We start from the raw sequence: 21,403 nt of genomic DNA on the forward strand, positions 1-21,403 counted from the left end.
TCGCCCTGATTTTCTTTGTTCTTTCATGTATTTTAAATCATATTGAAATAATTTTAGACAATGAAAATCTGAACTAGTGAAATGTAGTTTGTAGAAAGAATATTTGTGATAATATTCTGATGGTCCGAAGAAATATACAACGGCACCATTCAAACAGTATTAGTATTTCCACGAATAGAGAAATGACAAATAATATCTACTTTCGAATATTCCTGTTTTTCTCTAAAGTTCAATTACCCGTCATTTGCTAAATCACTATGCATAGACTGCAATTTGAATAGCCCTGTATGTAGGTAGGTAGGTCTAAAGTGGGTGGGTCTATTCGACCCTCCATCGCAACCCATAACGGTTTATTGTGGCTCACACTTATTCACACTCGGCCAAATAAACCCAGCTTCTTAACGAAGCCGATTAGTTTGTATGGTGAGTGGTCTTTCAGGTCAGATGGTGAGAGTATGGATCTGCCGAACTCAAAGAACCTGATTCGGTCCCAGTGAGGCAGGCACAAATTCTATGCTCTGCAGTTTCATCATTTTCCAGACAGAGGCGACACACACTGTCTTCCGACAGTCCAAGTCTCTGCATGTGATGATTCAAATGACAGTAACCTGTAAGGAGGCCTGTTAGACATCGTAGTTCATCCCTACTGTAGTCCAACAACTGTTTGGAATCAAGCTTCGAAGGGTGAATAAATGCCTTGGAGTGAGCCAATCCTGGAAGATTCTGCCAGAAGTCCATAACTCTTCTTGCTATCCAGGTGTTAATTGTTTGTTTGGCAAAGCCCGAAGCGAAGCCAATGACAGGTTCTGGTCCAATGAAGCCGCTTGCAGTACCATCCTTTGCAAGAGAGTCAGCAGCTTCATTGCCTTCCAGGCCAGTTTGGCCAGGAATCCAGACCAGAGACAATGTGGTTAGTCTTCCTATCGAGGAGAGTCTTTTTTGGCAGTTTGCTACCAATGTAGACGTTGCTTGGTGGGAGCCAAGAGCTTCCAACGCCGCTTGACTGTCCGAGAATATTTTTATTGACTTGTGAGTGGGTTTGGATTTATCCAATCTCTTCGCACACAAATTCAATAGCGTAAATTTCCGCTTGGAATACAGTCGCATAAGTACCTAGGCAGGTAGACAACTCTCTCCTGGGTCTGCAACTGAAAACACCTGCACCAAAACCGGAAGCTGTTTTTGATCCATCTGTGAACCAACAACTATCTGCTCTTAATATTTCCTTCTCCCACAGGATCCAGTCCTCTCTACTCGGGAATAGTACTTCATGAGGCAGTTAGTAGTTGACAGTTGGAGGCATAAAGTCAGAGATCATTTCCAGAATGCTGTGACTTTCAATGTCAACCAACAGTCTGTTGCACTCTGCTTTGAATTGATTTGTGCAATTGGCAATGTGCACAAGTCTGTATGCAGTCCATCTAGCCTTTCTTTCCAGAAAAATATGAAGAGGAGGTAGATCTAGAAGGATATCCATGGCCGCCGACGGTGTGGTACTGATGGCACCACTGATAGCCAGACAAGCCTGTCTCTGTAAGCCAGAGAGCTTCGCTTGGGCCGTTTTCTGTACAGCCTTCGGCCACCAAGCAATTGCACCATACGTGATCATTGGTTTGACAATCATCACATAAATCCAATGGATTTGTTTGGGACCTAAACCCCAAGTTTTATCACAAATCCTTCGACATGTCCATAGAGACAGTCTGGCTTTGTGTAAAACTTTTTCCAAGTGAGCGTTCCAGGTGAGTCTTTTATCAAGAACAATGCCAAGATATTTCACCTCCGTTCTAAATGGAATGATAACATCATTGAGGGAAAGTGGCGTTAGATCGTCTAATTTCCTTCTCTTGGTGAAGGGGATTAACACAGTTTTGCTGGGGGAGCAGATCTCCCTCAGGCACCAACTGTATGTAGTGAACTTTCACTGTCTATGAAAAAATACAAATTGAACCTATTTCAGTCATGTAAAAGTCATATCAGAAATGGGAATTAGCAAGTGACAAATAATAACAGTTTCAAAAGTTTCTAAATCTTTGATCATTTTCCCCACAAACCTATATTTTTAAAACATTTGTGAAACACTTTCCTGATACTCGAATTTGCTCAAATTTTTTGCAGTGGACTACTAGTTGTGGAATATAGCATTATAATCAGTTTCATTTTCAGTTTGAGCAACTAGCATTCACTTGGATGGAACGCCAAAAACTAGGAGGTTCATATTCATCTCATAGGGCTCAATCAGAGAAACACGTCGTAGTTTGTAGTACCACACTCCATGCTGACACCATCATGGATTTTCTCAACGAATTTTATGCCCATCCATTGTTGCAAGTAAGATTTCGAATATTGCCTCATGACTGGTAAGGTTGATTTATGGAATCAATATCTAATAATTAGTAGTTAATAATTGTCGGAGCACTTCAGTGAAGTTATGAAATAGTCTGATTGAACCAAACGACAAGCGGTTGGTTAGCGTGAGTGACTCGTTCTGCTCATTCAATGACGTTTTTTCGATTCTAACTGTGGGATATTCGATTGTACGCAGTATCGTTTGACTCGTGCTAGAAACTGCACGTTGGAAAATGAAACTTAGTTTATTCCCAGCTTGCATAACTTACGACTTCTGAGTGCTGTCGATTGTAAGTAAAGGAAATTGGTTTATCGGATAAACACATTTCAACTCAACGTTCATCGGAATTTTGCATGGATTTCGTCGATACTTCATGAAAAATCCTCATAAAAAAGTTATCGTGGTTGAATATATCAGATAAACATCCTGACTGTGATACCACAATATTCAATCTTCCAGAAAATGAAAGCAATATATATCATTTATTTTCGAAAAAACCTAGCTTTGCCACACTTTTACTCGTCACCCTGTATTTTGGAAAATATTTCAGAGAATATCCAAAATGGAAACTGAAACTTTCGTATAAAGAAGATTTTGTTAACTTTAATACTTCATATCAAATATATGATGGAAGTTCGATGTAACATACACTGCATTTTTCGGGACTATTATGTATCATCATCAATTATTCAGAAATATCACACTATTCCATTTCTGCGAATACAATTGTGTCAGAGCCGTACAAAATGACAGCAGTGACGAAGAAAGTGATGTTATGGAAAAAGCATGACGAAGTGCGAGATGAAATCCAAATGTACGTCTTCTTCATAACGGTTTCAGAAAAAGTTATTTGAAATTTCTCATTATACTAGAAAATAAATATTCTGAAACAAAATTTCAAAATACTCACTTCTCCCCACTACCTACACACTAGGTTCTAGTAAATGTCTGCCGGAAAACGACTACTTTCTCGTTCGCGTCTCCAATCAGGTGGATGGCATTTTTATGGATGGAATCCAGCAGCTTCACGGTATGTTCGGAAGCAGAGCTTCATACATGAGAACAAAACTCCAGAACAGGTCTGATCTGAGCTTTATAAAGCATCAAAAGTTGCTGAGGTGTATACAGTTTTCTGGTTCGGAACAGTGTTCCAAGCTTTTCAGAAGCAGCTTCTGGTATTGCATCGACATAATTGTGCCAAGACATAACCTAACAAACAAACTTATCAGAGCAGAAAGCGGAATTGACTGACCTGACATTATTATATCCGGTTCGGAGATATTTATCGTCATGGAAAAAACCGATGTCTGGGTTTTTGTGGCATTGAATCGAATCTGGTTTCCCCCATCCCAATTCAAAACCACTTCTAGATCCTCATTAAGATATCCAACCCCTTGCTGCCGGTGAAGATGTGCTTCCGCAACTGATGTCCTAGGTTCCAAATGTAATGACGAGATTGTTCTGGAGATATGAAGTTGTTCTGAAAATCGCTGTTCATTTTTCCCGTTACCTGAAAGACGATTTTGGTTTGATTCATTATTGATAATAATTGAAACGCTACATATATCGGAGCAACAATAAACAAAAAGAGATATGGAAAAAGGTCAGTAATGTTTGGCAATATATTGCGACATCGGCTACGAAACATGTAACAGGTGATCGACATTTATTTTTGAACGGAAACCTATTCAATATGTACTTTCAAATTTAACATATGTATTAACCAACTACTAGAAAGCCTAATAATGATACTACCTCATAGCAAATCATAATTCATCTCTGAACTTGGTGAATTTGGTCAAAAACTATCAAATATGGAAATATCATCATTAAATGAAAAAAATTAAAATATGTTTTTTCCGTTAACCAGCTTTCGCACCCCTACGGATAATAACCCTCAGAAGTCGAAACGTGTGCAAGCTAAGAAATAACGAGGTCTTACATTTCAACGTGTGATTCCTAACACGGGTTGGACGGTAGCAAATGAAAATCGAGCGTTCAGCCTGGGGCTTGAACCATCCACTCACACATCGGCTGATTTACTGAGTGATCAAAGCATTCACGTCGAACCGCCCGGCTACCGACCGACCATTATCGTCGCTCTTCTCACTAGTCGTGTACCAGGAACGACAGTTCCGAGTATATTATAAACAATGATTTTTTTGCTTCGCAGATAGAGCTGCTTTTATCGTTTATCGCGACTCCAACCTAAACGTACCCTCAAAAGATATAGAAAAACAAATCATAATTCATTCACATAGAAGTATTGATATCGGCCCCAATGATTCAAACAATAATAAAAAAACAAATATACCTAAGTAAATTCGCAAGTTTCGGATTGATTTGAAATTCATGACATCATCATGGATGAAGAAATTATCAGACATCTACCCCCAACTGAAGGTTTTTCAATGAGAAAAATACACAAGTAGTGTTATTAGTTGCCACTATTTTCGAAAAAACTATGTAAAACAATGTTGTTTTCATTTCAGGATTACTATGTTGTTCTTTTGTCACCGATGGAACTCGACACTACGATGCGAATGATTCTTCAGGTGCCCATATGGGCGCAAAGGGTAATTTACATCCAGGGTTCCTGTCTGAAAGATGGGGATTTAGCCAGGGCCCGAATGAACGAAGCTGAAGCTTGCTTCATTCTTGCTGCGAGAAATTATGCAGATAAAACAGCGGCTGTGAGTATGAACTTTTACTGAATGAGTTATAATGATCTTCTAATATAATTTAAAATTTTCCCTCATATTTGAAAATATAAAATCTTTCATAGATATGATCGATGGTAAATATTCCATGGAATTTTCTGTTTAATGATTTAAAAAATGGAATGATACTATTAAACGGTATAATGTCAACTGATAAAAAAAAGCGTGATGAGAAATGAACACTTTTGTTTCTGTGAAACAAAGAAACATAAGATGTTTATGAATTCTCCATAATTAATGAAAAATTATTCATATTCTGGCTATATGAATCCTGTATTTTTTATTTGATTCGTTGAATACTATTCCAATTAATTTTTGAATCTGAGAGCAGTTTTGGACTTTTTCAGTTCTTCAGGAATTGATAAATTGATTTCTGTCCACCTCAACCTCTGACGGAAGCACCAAACTCTTTCGAAGGTTCGAAATAGATGAACACTTCAATCTAGCAGACCACGATTATAATATTCATGCAGTCATTGTTCACTGTGGTTCTGGTGTTGAATCTGGTCATTATTATGCCTTGGTCAAAGACGAAACGGACTGATTTGAGTTTGACGATAGTCGTGTCACGAAGTGTTCAGAATGATGTTGTGCTGCAGATTTTTCCTGCAGCTGAAAAAGCAAATGCGTCACTGGTATCAATGAAGCCGCCCCGGAGCGGCAATTGATTTTTTTGTTGTTGTTATATAATTAAATAAATAACATTTATTATATTATTTATCATATTATCATCAGTAGTAATTAAATTACTACTAATGATTTTGTTTGTCCAATGTTATGACTATGAATATTATTGATTTCTATGGAATTTGTGTTTGAAATTTTTGAGTCTGAATGAAACAACAAATGTTTTGTTTGTATAGTGTGTTCAAATCTAAGATTTTGTTGGTTTATACGAATCCATTCAATAGTTTCATTTTGTAAAGATTTCAAAGGTCTCATTGTGGATTTATTGGCTGATCCTCAAATAGAAGTTAGATGATGCAGCTGTGAGTATATGAAAGTGTAATAATAAGTGTTTTTCAAAAATTTAAGATGAATATAGTTCCTGATTTTGAAAAGAAAACCAATGAGGAGTGCTACCTTTTTTGAATAATTTGAATATGTTTTGTTAACGATGAATTCTCATCAATATATGACACAGGCACATGAAAACATACATGGTTCTATTCCAAATGGCTTGTATTCACACTCTCAGGTAATAATTGGAAGTAAAAATCAGGTATTTGGGGTGGTAGGATGGTAGCCGGTCGGTTCGACGTGGGTTTTTTGTTCACTCACTCAAATCGACCACCGTGTTGGTCGCTGGTTCAAGCCCCAGGCTGAACGATCGATCTTCACTTGCTATCGTCCAACCCGTGTTAGGAATCACACATTAAAAGGTAAGACCTCGTTAATCCTTAGCTCGCACAAGTTTCGACTTCTGAGGGTTGTCGTTCGCAGAGGTGCGACAGCTGGTCAACGGAAAAACAGATTTTGAACAGAACAGAGATCAATATATCATGATGTACAGTATCAAATGCTTCACACATATCTGAAAACAAAAGACAACATTTTTTATCATCATCAATTGCTGCTGCCTCTGTATCTCTAGACCTGCGAAAACCATACTGATCACTATAATCGGTTAATCTTTCATGCATCAATCGTTTTAAAATTTTGGAAAAAAATTATAATACCGAAATTGGGCGGTAACTGTGAAAATAATTTTTTTGCCATGCTTATAAATAGGTGTTACTTTGGCAATTTTCATATTATTAGGTATTATTCCATCTTCAAAAGATATCGAAAAAATAAAATTGGTGTGATTTCAATTTTGACCGCTTTAACAATATTTATACTTACTTCATCACACCCAGAAGCTCTTCTTGGATTCAAATATTTATTTCTTCAATTCCAGTTGAACTTAACGGTCGGAAAAACATAGATGAGACACTTGAATGTTTTTAAGGTCGTCTTGAAATATCTGGTATGGCAGGAGATAATTCCAATTCCAACAAAATTATCATTCATTACTTTGCAAATTTCAGATAAATAGTCAGTTTAATGATAATTCAAACTCATATTTTTCATATTTTTATCATTATTGATATTACTTATATTATGTAACAGTGATTTTATACCATTTCATATTATTTTTTGAGTAGCATTTGAGAATTGTTCTTGATAATACTTTCATTTTTGTTCTCTTATAGTTTTCCAACCAATTTATTGAAGTAAGAATATTCATTATTAAAAAATTGGGAATTAGAAAAAATTTTTTTCTTAAAACAATATACATCAAGTTCTTCATTCAATGGTGATAGCTGATCATCAAAGCAAGGTTTTTATTCTTATTATTCCGTAGTTTTCATGAAGGAACAAGACTTAGAAGTGTTTATTGATTTACCGTATGCCTCATTAATATCTGGATACAAATAAATTGTATTATGAAAATATACTAATTTTTCATTGAGTTTTTCGATTGTCATATTTTTTCACTTCAATATAATCATTCTTAGGTGTACTTGAATCATTAATTTCAATACAAGCAATGTAAATTTTATGGTTACTGATGACAAAGTTTGTAATAAAGAGGTGTATTTTTGTTTTGAATTTGCAAAGAAATGATCAATGAGAGTAGAACTATTATTTGCTTCTCGAGTAGGAATACCATCATTTACTATTATTAGATCTGAAATTATCTATCAATTGTTCTGTTTCATTAGTACTAAAAAAGATCAATATTCATGTCACCAAATAATAAAATATCGCATTCGTAGTTCTTAAAACCTTCAAGTGTCTCATCCATGTCCTATTATTATTCCGCGAATATCTTATCACGTATTTCAAAACAAAGGCTCTCTCTTGGTCAAACAGTATTTGATATATGATTCTCTCATTTCATGTGTTTCACCGTCAAACGAATTCAGATGCATTGAATGAAAAATGAAGTGACAAAAAATATCAGCTTTTTACTGTGCAGAAATCTTCAATTCCTGTTTCGAAAAATATTTGTCAGAATTGTTCAGCTCAAAACTGTATCTGATATATTATTTTAATCTCTTGAATTATACTATTACTCATAAATTTTTTTTTCTATAGTAAGTATTACGCCTTATTTTCCAAGTAAAGTTTTTCAAAAAACTATACTCACCTGTGAATGTAAAATGCAGATATCATCCATCGCGTACTGATAAATCCCTTTGCCACTCCAGTTGAGATGAATAAATTGGTGACGTAAGCCATAGGGCAATTTTTTATTAATTTTTAATACATCACACATAGGAATTACTAGAAAATGAATGATTAAATCATAGAAAATAAAAAAACTATATCAGTTATAAGATTCAAGTGATATCAATAATCAGTCTTTTTGAAAAAGTACTATGTAGTACAAACATAGTCAAGAGAATATGTTCTTATGAGAATAAAAAAAGTATTTCATTGAAAATCTTACAGTTTATTTTTGAAAGATGATAAAAATAATTGACACAACCATATTCTCTTGTTATCCCCGACACTCAAGTATTCGATAAGATATAAGATGCTATTGAGGAATACAACAAGGCGTGAGGTTTTGTGATGTTGCCCTTGCGATCATTTTGATATTCTTTCGAATGTCCCTCTCAAAGCCCTAGTAATATTCACTCGAAACTTTTCATTTCACAACTATGCTCCCATTGAAATTTGTTCAAGATGAATTCGATTTGGGAACCAACGATAAAAGGAATGACTGGAAATTGAAAATACTCACGATTATAAAAACAGTAGTGTTTTCAGAAACACCATTGAATGTGATTATTTTTTTTTTCAAATATTGACCCTCATACATTCATTTGCTTTCGCTTCCTTTCATAGCATTAACCAAATTGATAATGTTAATCTATCGAATATATTCAAATATATGTTATACATTTAGTCCGGTAACATGAAACATTTTTTTTACGACTGATATATAAAAACTCCAGTAAACACGCGAAAAACTCAGCGAAAGACTCCAAAATGATGAATTTTATTACATTCACCTGTTTGATTTTCGCAAGTTTAAGAGTATGAAACAATATGGCCTATTTGATATTTCATTCATACACTGCTTTGAAAGGAGGCTTCAAATTGTCAAAAAATGTTCAATGAACCTGGCAATGAGCCACCGCAATGGTTTGCGGTGGCTGGGTTACCGATCATTTGTTTTCCATTTTCACTTTTGATCTCTCAAAAGTATTTTCAAGTATTTTTGTGCACTCAAAAGTTATGATTATTACTGTATCAAAATTAAAAACTGATAGTGAATCGATGTTTACTTCTCTCGAAATACAAGAAATGCGAAATGTTCCAGCTGTGATGCTCTGAAAGGTTGGAGCTACGCTGAAACAAAGATCAAAAAGTTATATGCTAGAGAAATGAGACATTTTAACCGCGGTGGACGAGAAGCGACGCTGGACGGGGAATTTCGAATCGTTATTCTGTTGAAAAAAGAAAAACAAACAATTGTAATGGAAAAAAAAACAATTTTCATAACTGAGCTTTGACAACTGACTGTTTTTTTTATATTCATTAACTATATAATGAATCAGGTTGAACCAAATTTCGCAAACAAATACGAATAGCTCGAAAGTTGTGAACAATCGATTTGACTAAATGAGGAGATAGTTTTTCACGTGTATTTCGAAAACTATTGAAAATATCAAAAATTTAAAAAAAAATCCTTGAAAAACAGACAATTTACTCAAGAATGTTTCACCTCAGGAAGCTGTTGCACTAGTTTTTATGATTTTGAATGAACGGTGTGAATACGAGTAAAAATAGGTATAAAGAGTATAAAAAAAACAAGACCATACTTGCTGCGTTTATTAATTCACATTTGGAAAATTATATTAAAACCTTGCAAATTTTTGAATCTGGAAACCTTGAAATGTTTTTATTTTTTTCACAAAAATTATGAAAAGGTTGAAAATATAAAAAAAAACATAACATACATTATGACCGATATCATTGAGTTGAAACTTCATTTGAATTCAATCATTGAAACTTGATAGTTTGAGATATATCGGTGAAAAATTGAATTATTGAATAATCGATTTGGAATATCTTGAGAATGATTTCATTGCGAAAACTTATTCCCTTTTTTCATAGTATTTATAAATGTCCTGAAATACGCATGAGCTGTGAAGCGCTTTGGATTACCTTGAAAGAAGAGGAATATGGTCAAAGAACTTATTTCAGTTGAGAGTGTGCTTGAAAGTATATTCGATATACAAACATGTGTCAATATCACAGGCAATCGAAATAATTTTGAATATTTTATAGCGGATTAACTGTACAAATTTCGAGAGGTACATACATTCAATTAGCGATTTTTTTATGTTGGTTTGCTCGTTTCGAAAATATGTTTACAGTTTTAGCTGTTAAGCATGTTTATTTTGGTGGTGAGAGGCATAAAAGTCAGAAGTGTTTTGAGTGTTCGGCGATTTTTCTGCAATAGAAAAAAATTACAAATTTTGTGTACAAATGGAATCAAGTACTCAAAAACACTCGAAGAGTTAACAGTGGCATACGGTGATCAATAATAATAATAAAGTAATAAGTAAATAAGTAAGTAAAGTAATAGTGAAGCGAACTCGCTTTACCATAACATCTGGTCAAGCAAGAGACCAAACAGGGTGGGTAACTTTCAGAAGGGGTGTATTTCAGGGTGGTTCCCTCAGTCCCCTTCTCTTCTGCATCTCACTATTGCCATTATCCGTTGCGCTCAGAAACACTCGAGGGTATAACTGTGGCACCCTCGGAAACCGGAGGCACAAGGTCACCCATTTGTTCTATATGGATGATCTTAAACTTCTACCTTTGGAGAGAAGGATCTCGATCTGTGCTATCGGTATGATAGCACTGCCATTATACCGATGCTATGCATGCTATCGGTATGAAATTCGGGATAGACAAATGTGAAATGGTCCATGTCATAAGAGGACGATGCGGGGACTACGGAGAGGATGTGCAGCTCGTAGATGGAAGCATCCTACACTATCTGGATTACGGAGAGATGTATACTTACCTTGGGGTGGAACAACGCCACTCACAAGAGGTAACAACAGTGAAAAACATTCTCCGCGGCAAGTATCAGCACAAACTTCGACAGATCTGGTCATCGGAACTGTCGGGGAAGAACAAAGTTGCTGCAACAAATATGCTTGCCTTTCCAATCTTACTCTACTCATTTGGAGTAGTGAAGTGGACTCGGGAGGAGCTGTATCAATTCGACGTAAAGACCCGAAAGATGATGCATATCTATAGGAGTTTACATCCCAAATCGTCCGTTCCACGGTTGTACTTCCCCCGACAACAGGGACGCCGTGGACATTTGAGTTTGGGGTATCTACATGACAGAATGGTGCTGGATACAGTCTGTAAAGCCGTCAGGAGTTCGGATCCCCTTCTCTGCATGGTCCGTGACCATGAGAGAATTGAGGAATTGGAGCATTTCCCTTTAGGGCAGCTGTCCGAGCAGCTGATGAACTCGGTATAGTTTTCGACACTGAACGAGGTGACCACAACTCTGTCACCGAGTTGGAACCTGTTCAGCAAAAAGCTCAGATAAAAGCCGCAGAGATCACCTTACTTTGGCGGAAACACAAGAATAAGCCACTGCATGGTGTCTTCTTCAATAACATTGGAGACATTGGCTTATCAAAGCGCTTGATCTTCGCTTTTCTCAGGTCGAGTGGACTGAAGTCGGAGACTGAGGGGTTCATCATGGCTTGCCAGGATGGTTGGTGTCTTCGATACCGGCATAACGCGGCCCTAAGAGTGCTATATTACCATCTACGACACTCTTACGGTATTGACGAGACACCGGTGTTGCCCTACGCTCCGGGGGATATTGAATCCGTTGTGGAGAATGAGAAGTGCCGAATTTATTGAAACTGTTCGTTCCCCACCCTTAGGCTCATACAAGCTAATAAGCCTGATGTGGCCCTTCTCGACCACCAGAGCAAAACGATATTTGTCGTGGAGTTTTCAGCAACTGGCGAGACGAATATCGTCAGAAAAGAGGAGGAAAAACGGATAAAATATCGAGATTCTCTCTTCGAACTCCGCAGACTCTATCCAGATCACTCTGTCAAGATGGTTGTTCTGATTATTGGAGTCCTTGGTGAAATGATGTCCTCTCTACTCTCGAATCTTAAAATCATACCGGCTTGCCGCACTAAGGCAGGAATCTTAGCCGCACAGATGCAGAAGGCTGTCATTCTTGGCTTACTGCGCTTGCTCAGGGCACATGATTCTCGGACCCAATGATCACTTACCCCACGATGTGGGGAGTGGTAATTGGTTAATAATGCTGGCGCGCCTCCCGAATGTATCGGGGCTTCGGGGGATAGAGCCTGACCAGCGCACACTACGATGGTTATATGTGTTATATGATACATATAACACAATTACAATTACTCACGTAAAACAATTTGTTGTATTAGCTGAAAAAAATAAAAATAACTATATTGAAATATAAATGTCATACATTCCCGCATCGAGAGACAATATCAAAGGTTACAAAAAATTGAGAAATTGAGAAAATTGAAATTATACCTTGAGAAATGTTCATGCCCCAGTCCTCTGCGATTTTTTTCTGTTCCCAAGATTGAAGAGACCCATGAAAGGACCGCGTTTGTCGACGATTGGGGAGATAAAAACCGAGTCACGGAGAAAGCTCAAAGATATACCAAAAAGTTCATAAGGTATATGACCTAAATGAGGCCACGATAACGTTCGAATATTTTTTTCGAAAGGAGGCGTTTGAATCGGAAAATAACAAAATAAGCTTCAAATATCAGTTAACTTACCGACAACCTATACTACTTTCGTTTTCACTGATATATTGTAATAAATATTATTTGTTTTCAATTTCACTTTTTCGTAAATTGGCCTTATTTGGGTGTTCCAAATGAGTCCAATAAAAAATGAACCATTTAGGTTAAAAAAACAACTGACCGGAAATGAAAGTCAAATTAATTTCACTTACGTTGGAAAATGAAACAATATAATTTTGAATTACTTATTTACAAAATGAATAATTTTCAAAAAGTATATTTTGGGCAGATAAATGCGTCTCAGTCGGATTGTGTGAGTTCTATGCATTCTTCTTGCACATACCGTCTACAGGCCGAGCACATCCTCATATCTCTGATCTGGTCCTCGTCACAAACGAATCAGTACCATGATTCCTCATGGGACAGGCCTCGCTGTGAATACTTTGCTGGTGGCTTCTCAATTGTACCACTTGTAGACGGTAGTGACGGGTCAACAATTTCGCTCCTAGAAGATTCTTCTTTCATTTTCATTAGGAGGCGTTTGGGCTGTTCATTTTTCTTTTTAATAGTTTTCGGTGCAGCATCGCCTTCATCAGAAGAAGCATCTAACAAGTTAACCAGTAGCTTTTGGGCTCGTTGATTAATAGATTTAGTTCTTTGATTCTTTTCAGTGGGAGTGGACAATATTTCTGAGAAGGACGTGCTTATTTTAGGTGTGGTGTTTTCAAAGGTAACAGTTAGTGCAGCTCCCATATCTTCATTGTCTAATGTGTCATGAATCGAGTAATTTCAAGAATCATCACTTTCAGAGCTAACATCTTGGTATTTGGAGTGAAGTTTTGATCCTACTAGCTGAAGATTGATTCATCGGGTCTGCAGAAGTTTACTTTCTGCACATTTTGCGTCTTACTCATTTCCATTTTCATTATTGGGATTTTCAAGCTAGGTTAGTCATGAAGATGCATGAGCGCTCTCCGGAATCACTGATGAATTGAAAAGATAAATTCCCGTAGCTCTGAATCCGGAGATAATATTTCCTAATGTCATAGCCTCAGCCCAAACTTGGAAAATATTCGTCCAAAGACTGCGTCTTATCAAGCGTTCAGCATCATTCATCCAAGAACGAAGAACCTCATCGCCAGGAAACGATTCCAAATATTTGATAACAGACTCATTTATAGTCTGTAACTCGTGGGTTGTATTGCTTGGCAGACGAAAAAGATTAATATCGTACCTTTCAGCAGCTTTAACGATGTTTGCATGTGAATGAGACTTAACACCATCAAAAATGAACAAAATATTTTCACCTCCAACTCGAAACTGTTGAAATTGTTCGATTCACTTCAAAAAAACATCGTGTGTCATACTTCCTTTAGGTGTCATAACTACCTTGGTTCCAGGAGGAAGATTTTCTTTCCATTCTGGTTTGAGCCTATGACCCTCAAATGATATCATTGGTGGTATGTACTGACCACTAGCACTGATACACAATACGGTTGTCACGTTTTTATCGTGCTCAGGTGCTACTTCATGCACTCCCTTCGTCTCTTTTTGGCAAAAACTTCCTGTTGCTAGTGCAGTGTCATACGGCAGCCCTTTTCATCAATGTTGTAAATATTCCGAGGCTTTTCGCCAACATCCAATTCCTCCATGACTACCTTCAATTTGTTAAAGTAATCAGTGACCATCACTTTGTTAAATTTACTCGCGTTTGCTGAATTCAAATTTTGTGTTTTACGCCTAGCCATCAGGGTGGCGACCCAAAAATAGTATTAACCACTTACGCTCAGCTTTTTGTTTGATTGGGTTGAAAGTATGTGGAATATTGTTTTCCTCACAGAAAGAAAATACACCTCTTCCAATGGTCTTGCTAGTAATAGACATTTCAACGTCAGCAAGACGAAAGATTCTTGAGCAAAGTTTGGTTTCTTGATCAGATGATAAAATCGTATTTCTACCCAATTTCCTAGTTGCTACACCTGTTGGCAAACGGTTTCGTAAGGTTCATACTAAGGATCTGGAACTCCTGTGAAGCCTGGTTGGCAGACATTCCGATTCCAACAGCATTCAACGCCTGCTCCATTTGCTCTTCGGTCCATTCAAGTCGTTTTCTCTCAACTGCATTCGGCTTCATCTTTTCTGAAACATATGAACAAAAATCGTTAGCTCAGTGCAATTTATCGATTTATCATAGTAATGAGCTGTCATTTATAAAAAGTGAGACAGTTCTACATAATCACAACGTTCAAAGGTCAATTAAGATAATAAAATTTGTATGAAGCCATTTCCCTAACAAGGTCAGAGCTGGCCCCAATAAGGCCCCGCACTGGCCGTTAGTTCAAAAATTAAAACTTACCTGGAGTTATAATCTTCAATCTTGATCTGAAGCAACATGTGACTGAAGGTGGCGCATATAGCTTAGAAACTTGAAACTACTACAACTTTGTCCTCAACTACAGCTTATTGACTGGTGCTGCGCTCATTTGTCCAGTGTTAGTACTTTCAGAAATAAAAGGTGTTGGCCTTATTAGGACCATAGCTTTATTTGGGTCACCTACCTTATCAGAACTGCTATAAAAATCGCTGGCACAATTGTTTTATATTTTAGAGGGACGTGGAAGGTATAAGATGAAAATTGATGAAAAGGTAAACATTTTTTGAAATAAATTGAAATCCACTTAATTTTTTAACATACCGCGTATATTATATTGATATATCTCATCCGACATGAAACTTTTGCATGAATCTGAGAATTACTCTGACAAAAATCAATGAAATGGTTTCTTGTGTTTCTCAGTGTTATAAGAGAGCTATCAAGCACCACTTTGATTCAATCCAAAGGTCAATCTAGTTGAAAGATAATTTGAATATTTATGGCCGCTGTAAAAGGATTATAATTCACCCTCTCTTCGATATACATCACCATAATTACGACTTTACTGCATCTATAAAAATGAAATGAAAATGTAGGTTTCTGCAGTCTTTCATGAAATCGATATCAAATAAGTAGGTACCTACTTGAATTTCCATTCCATAACAAAATGTGATATCCTTTCCGTTCAGCATGTTTCTAAATGTGTGAAAATTGTAAATTATTCCCAGATACCTCCAAAAAGTTTTACCAAAATAAAACTCGAACATAAAAGTTCCATTTACATTAAGCTTTCCAAGGTGTCAAATATCAGCAGGGATAAAGAAAGTATTCGTCTGAAAAATATTTTGATTCTATACAAAGGGAAGAAATCTGTTGAATTTCGATGGAATTGGAAGATAAATAAATGTGGATTCAGAGGATGAAATTTCTGCAATAACGTGTCACGAAGTGTTCTGGCGATGCATTGAATGTATTGGAGCCTCATTACATTTTGTTTTATAAGAGAGAGGACATTGTTTGATCAAGATCTTCAAATGATGTGGTGCTGCAGGTTTTTCTGGCTTTTCCTGCAGCTGGAATCAACGAAGTCGCCCCGGAGCGCTAATTAATTTTCATTGTAGTTTTTATTTTATTTTTATCGTTATGTGTGGGTAGGCATGATTGGGGATTATTTGATTCGGCCCTTTTTTCTCCCCTTACGTTTGAATAGAGATGCTTACCTGGATTTTTTGGAACACCAGCTTCCCCAACTTATGGAAGATGTTCCCATTGGTCTCCGAAATCACTCTTGGTTTATGCACCATGGAGCTCCTAGTCATTTTGGTGTGATAGCAAAAAATTTTTCAGACGTAGCATATCCGCAACGATGGATAAGAAGAGGAGGCACTGAGCATTGGCCACCGAGGTCACCGGACCTCAATCCCTCAATTTTTTTTTGGGGACACCTAAAATCACTAGTTTATGCTAGCCCCATTGAAAACAAGGAAATGTTGAGGTATCGCATCATAGCTTGCTGCGTAACGATAAGAAACACTCCGGGCATTTTTCAACGGGTGTGGAATTCTTTGATAAGGAGAGCAGAAGCTTGTATTACTGTTGGAGGTCGTCACTTTGAACAGTTGTTGTAATAGTTGCTTCGTTCAATTTTTTCATGTTTATTTTCCTAATAAATAACATAGTACTTCTCCAAATTGTTTTTTTCACAAACTTCGAAATGTAGCAGCGCCCTCTTGATGTTATACGAAAATCGATACGAAATTATGATTTCGCACGTGTACCGAATTTCGTGCAAATAACTTATTTTTTGCAAGAGTTATTTTCAAAAAGCGAACAAAAAAATTCAATTTCAACATCCCGTATCTCCGAAACGAAGTATTTTCGGAAACAAATTCATAAAGACTTTTTTGTTAAAATTGTCTCGGGAATACGTCACTTGAATGTTTGTTTGAAGGTGGTTGACCAACTCCCGTCAAACGGTCATCTCCCGTTAAAACCAATGAAGCAGAAAGAGGAAAGAGGGGATAGTTGAAAGGTGAAAGCACCCGAATGACCTATAAATAGTCAGATCTCGGAGGAATAAGTCCAGTTATCACCCAAAGACGATTGTGGATACTAACAATCGAAACGTCGTAACTTAACTTGGTTTGGAATCTTTTAATTTTTATATTATTTTTCATTTTTGTTAATAATATTTTTCAACTCTCAGCTTTTATTAATATTTCAATTTTTATTTTCTGGTTGTAGCTTGGATGTTATTTCCTTGTAATTTCAGTTTTTTCGTTTTAATAAAATTGTTATTTTCGGTTAATCTTTTATTTTTTTCAGGGATTTTAAATCAATTTATATTATATTAGACAATGGAAGTCCGAACTGATGAAATACACGTCACTTGAATATTTTAACGTACTTATGTTACACCCTGTATAATACAAAGGAACCAAAACATTTTTTCCATCCTTTGTGCTTTTCGTTTTACTGAAGACTGTTTTATTTCTTCGTATTCGACGAAGTGTTTTGAATACTTCTGGCCCAATGCCATTGTTCATTGAAATTCCGAACACGGAGAGGATAATTTAATTCAATCCGATAACCACAAGTTTCTGACATACTGACATCATTCAAATTAGCCCCGAGTGGTTGTAATAGGGATGACAAACAATTCCATCAGAAGGATATCTGGCTTATCGGATAATTTGAGATGAGAGACTTCTGATGACGGGAAATACAGGCCGATTCGTCCTCATGTGTATCACTGAATTTTAGAAAACCACATATACAATTTTAGGAGAATGCATTCATTATCTTGGTTGATGACTGTATTTCATCGGCAAAACCATTTATCAATCCTGGAATCAGATATCGATTGTGAAATATATTTTTCAAATATTGAACGTGCAGTTAGTTTCAACCCATCTCGGTTCAGTTTTTCAATTTTATTCTGTATGAATCGTACCTTAGAAACAGTATTTATTCATCTTCTTTTTCATTCAGTTAGTTTTTCATCAAATCAACCTATATCGGGGCTACTTTTCATTCATAAAACATATTTATTTATTGAGAGTGGGATGCTTCAATGCGAGATCCTTGTTACCGTCTCTTTCTGAAATCAATCAGCTCATTGCGGAAAATAATTTTAATATATTTTCAATATGTGATACCTGTTTAAAAATCCTGGGTAACTGTCGATCAGTTGAAAATTAATGGATATTGATTACTTTGACAGATCGTTATAGAAATGAAAGGGGTTTGTGTATTCATATCAAAAGCGAACCACGTCAGTATGAGGTTATTGCAAGTAGACAAGAACATGTTTGGGAACAAAATTGGTTAAAGGTTCAATTGTAAAACAGAGAAATTGCTGTGAACCCCCTGAACAAAATACAAAGTTGTGTCTGGAGGAATTTGAGGACAGTCTAATTTCAAACCTAATTTGTATAAGAGATTTCAATATTAATTTTTTTGACTATTAGAATAATTCTATAAGTTTTCTTCAATTATTGATTCTTCGGAGCTACAGCAAGTTATATATGTTTCATTGAAAATCACTTCAACATCGGTTACACAAATTGATTATGTTATAGTTTCAAAACAGCCTTTGGAAGAGGCAGGGGTCAAATCAAGTGCCAACGCAGTTCATTCAGTTGTACAGATTGCAAAGTGTATTGTAACAAATTAAAGAATTAACTGTCTTGAACGAATTTACTTTTAACAATATTTCACTATCACAACTGATTTATATTCCACACTTAGCAACTAACGCTTAATTCATCTTCACTGTTCGAATTCTTTATTTGAATGCACATTTCGCTTTCTGAATACAGACTGCCTTCTCGGGACGAAAAGCCGATTTTTATATTGGCAACGATCACTCCAGATCTCTTTAGTCGTTTTGGCACTCATCTATACTTTTTGCAGGGGCTCGCAGTGAGTCATGTGCTTGCTGGCTGAGATATCGGTCAGGGCCGGCTTCAGATTCGTTACATTGCCCCCTTTTTAAAGACGTTCCGCCCGAAATGTCATCCTTGGCGTGTGTCGATACCTGCAGGACTCCCCATATCTGCATTGTGAAGTTCGATGGAAGTAACACTCTACAGTCTTCATGCTCGGTCGTGGAAGATGGTTACCGCACACCAAAATCTTGATGTCGCTGGATCTGAAGATCGTTTCCAACATGCTTCTCACAATTCTCCAGTCCAGCCTGTGGAGTCCAGAGGCTAATTTCGGGATTGCCAAGTCCACGAGATTCTGGTCGAGCATCGTGTCCTTCAGTCTAGTAAGACTCCTCCAGACATCTTCATAGGACGGTTTGTCTCGAGAATGCTTTTTGGTCACCAAGTAGAAGATGTTTTTCTAACCCTTCTGCAATTGTAGCACTCCTTCGACTTCAGGATTCTGTTCTCGTAATGTTTGGAGCTGACCGAATATCTTGTTGAATACCACTGCGATACCCTTGGACATTTGGAGATCCTCTTCCATGCAGTGTGCTGGTGTGTAATCAACTGGAACCTTGAAAAGGTCTCGTGGCTCTTCTTGAGTTACCCCATGTAAGACCTTCTGTCCGTTCGAGTTAACCGCTGGCGAATAACCTGACCTCCTGCCACGATGGTCTTCGATTACTTTTTTTCTATCCGATTACTAAATCAAGATCTGGGTCTTTCTCTTGGTCTTCCTTGATCTTATTATCCTTCCAGTTGTCTACAACTGTAGTTCTACAAAGAGCTGCTTAGTTCCCTACACCATGCCCCGATGACTGCTCACATTGCTCGTCGGCAATGTGAGCCCTGACCGGCACAACTTCATCAACACGCAACAGAGTCTTCCCCAGTGCGATTCTTCGCCCAACTTTCTCATCGTATATCTTGGGCTCGAACATTACCACCTTGCCGCTGCTCGCACTTCCGTCCAAGCGAGCCTCCAGGATGGTTTCAGCCCTTTCAGGTACGCACACGTCTTCAGCCAACAGGACCCTGATTGTCTCTTCGCTTCTTCTATGAAGCACCATCTCTTCTCCGCCAACACGTAGCATACCATCTTGAAATTCAGCTCGAACCGTCTGGAATTCATGATGTTCATTTCAATGATTGCATCGTCCTCGAAACTCCAGAGCGCTTGCCAGTGCATCCACGAGATGTTTGGGATGAGCTAGCGTCAAGGCCTGCCTCATTTCTTGGTCGCGAAGTCCATCCAAGAATGCCTGAACTGGTAACCGCTCCATTACATTTTCTGGTGTAGCAGGATTTGCCAGACGAACCAATCGAGCTATGTCGGCTTCAAACTCCTGTAGGGATTCTCCTGATTTCTGGCAGCGGTTTTTCAGCTGTGAAAGGTAAACGTGCTCTAGGTGGGCCTGTCCATACAGCAGCTCAAGATGCTTTACAAGTTGGTCATAGTCTTTCTGTTCCTGGGCAGTGAGGGTTTGCAGAATATTCGTTGCTTCTCCACGCAACGCCAATGTTAATGCTGCCGCCTTTTCTCCTACATTCCATACATTCGCTCTGGCTGCAGCTTCAAATTGTCGGCGATAATTTGCCCAAAGAGTTTTTCCGTCGAACTGGGGCGGCTTCATGAAGAGCTTTTGTGGTTCAGAACTGACTTTGACATCTTTCAGTTCTAGAATTGAGTTTTCGGTAACCGTTTCTGTGGGTTGGGCAGAATTAGCAATTTGGTTTTGCAATTTGCTAATTGTTCCTTTTATCTCGCTGATTTCTGCCTGAACTCCGCTTTTGATTTCCTCTACTTCTGTGTTCATTCTCTTCCTGATTTTGTCTATCTCTGTAGCGATGGTTCCTATCCTTTCTTCGAGTAGGCTGTAGGCTCACCACACAACTAAGCTCTTTCTTCAAGCCTTCTACATTTTCTAGAAGTTCTTTCTTCAAACTATTCGTTCCTCATCGAGTTTGCTCATTATTAAAATCAAATCACCCCCAGAAACTTCGAACAAATATGTTTCGAGATCTTCTCCCGATTCCAGCAAGTTATCCCACAGTCTCTTCTGGAGTACTGGCGCACTTTCTTTGAACACATTTTGTGTTTTATTGTCTATTTTTCACAAAACTGAATACGCACACTTATTTTAATCGAGTTCGAAACACTTATTTATTTTTACAAGTCTATTTTTCGCGAGAAAGGCCTATCAGTTATGTTTCCGTAGTCCGATACTGTCCACTTTGTG

At 37.3% G+C, this 21,403-nt stretch overlaps 1 protein-coding gene across 1 annotated transcript in view; it reads left to right on the forward strand.

Annotated features, from left to right (window-relative positions):
* SLO2 (slowpoke 2) overlaps positions 1-21,403 on the forward strand; it is a 226,691-nt gene that overhangs the window by 95,027 nt on the left and 110,261 nt on the right. The window contains exons 7-8 of the mRNA XM_074178939.1: positions 2,167-2,331; positions 4,843-5,043. Coding sequence (XP_074035040.1) covers positions 2,167-2,331; positions 4,843-5,043 — 366 coding nt within the window. The remainder of the gene's footprint in view (positions 1-2,166; positions 2,332-4,842; positions 5,044-21,403) is intronic.

Source organism: Leptinotarsa decemlineata, unplaced genomic scaffold, assembly GCF_025532065.1.
Source record: "Leptinotarsa decemlineata unplaced genomic scaffold, Ldec_3_MD MMD2_tig00004307_RagTag_RagTag, whole genome shotgun sequence".
NCBI lineage: Eukaryota > Metazoa > Arthropoda > Insecta > Coleoptera > Chrysomelidae > Leptinotarsa > Leptinotarsa decemlineata.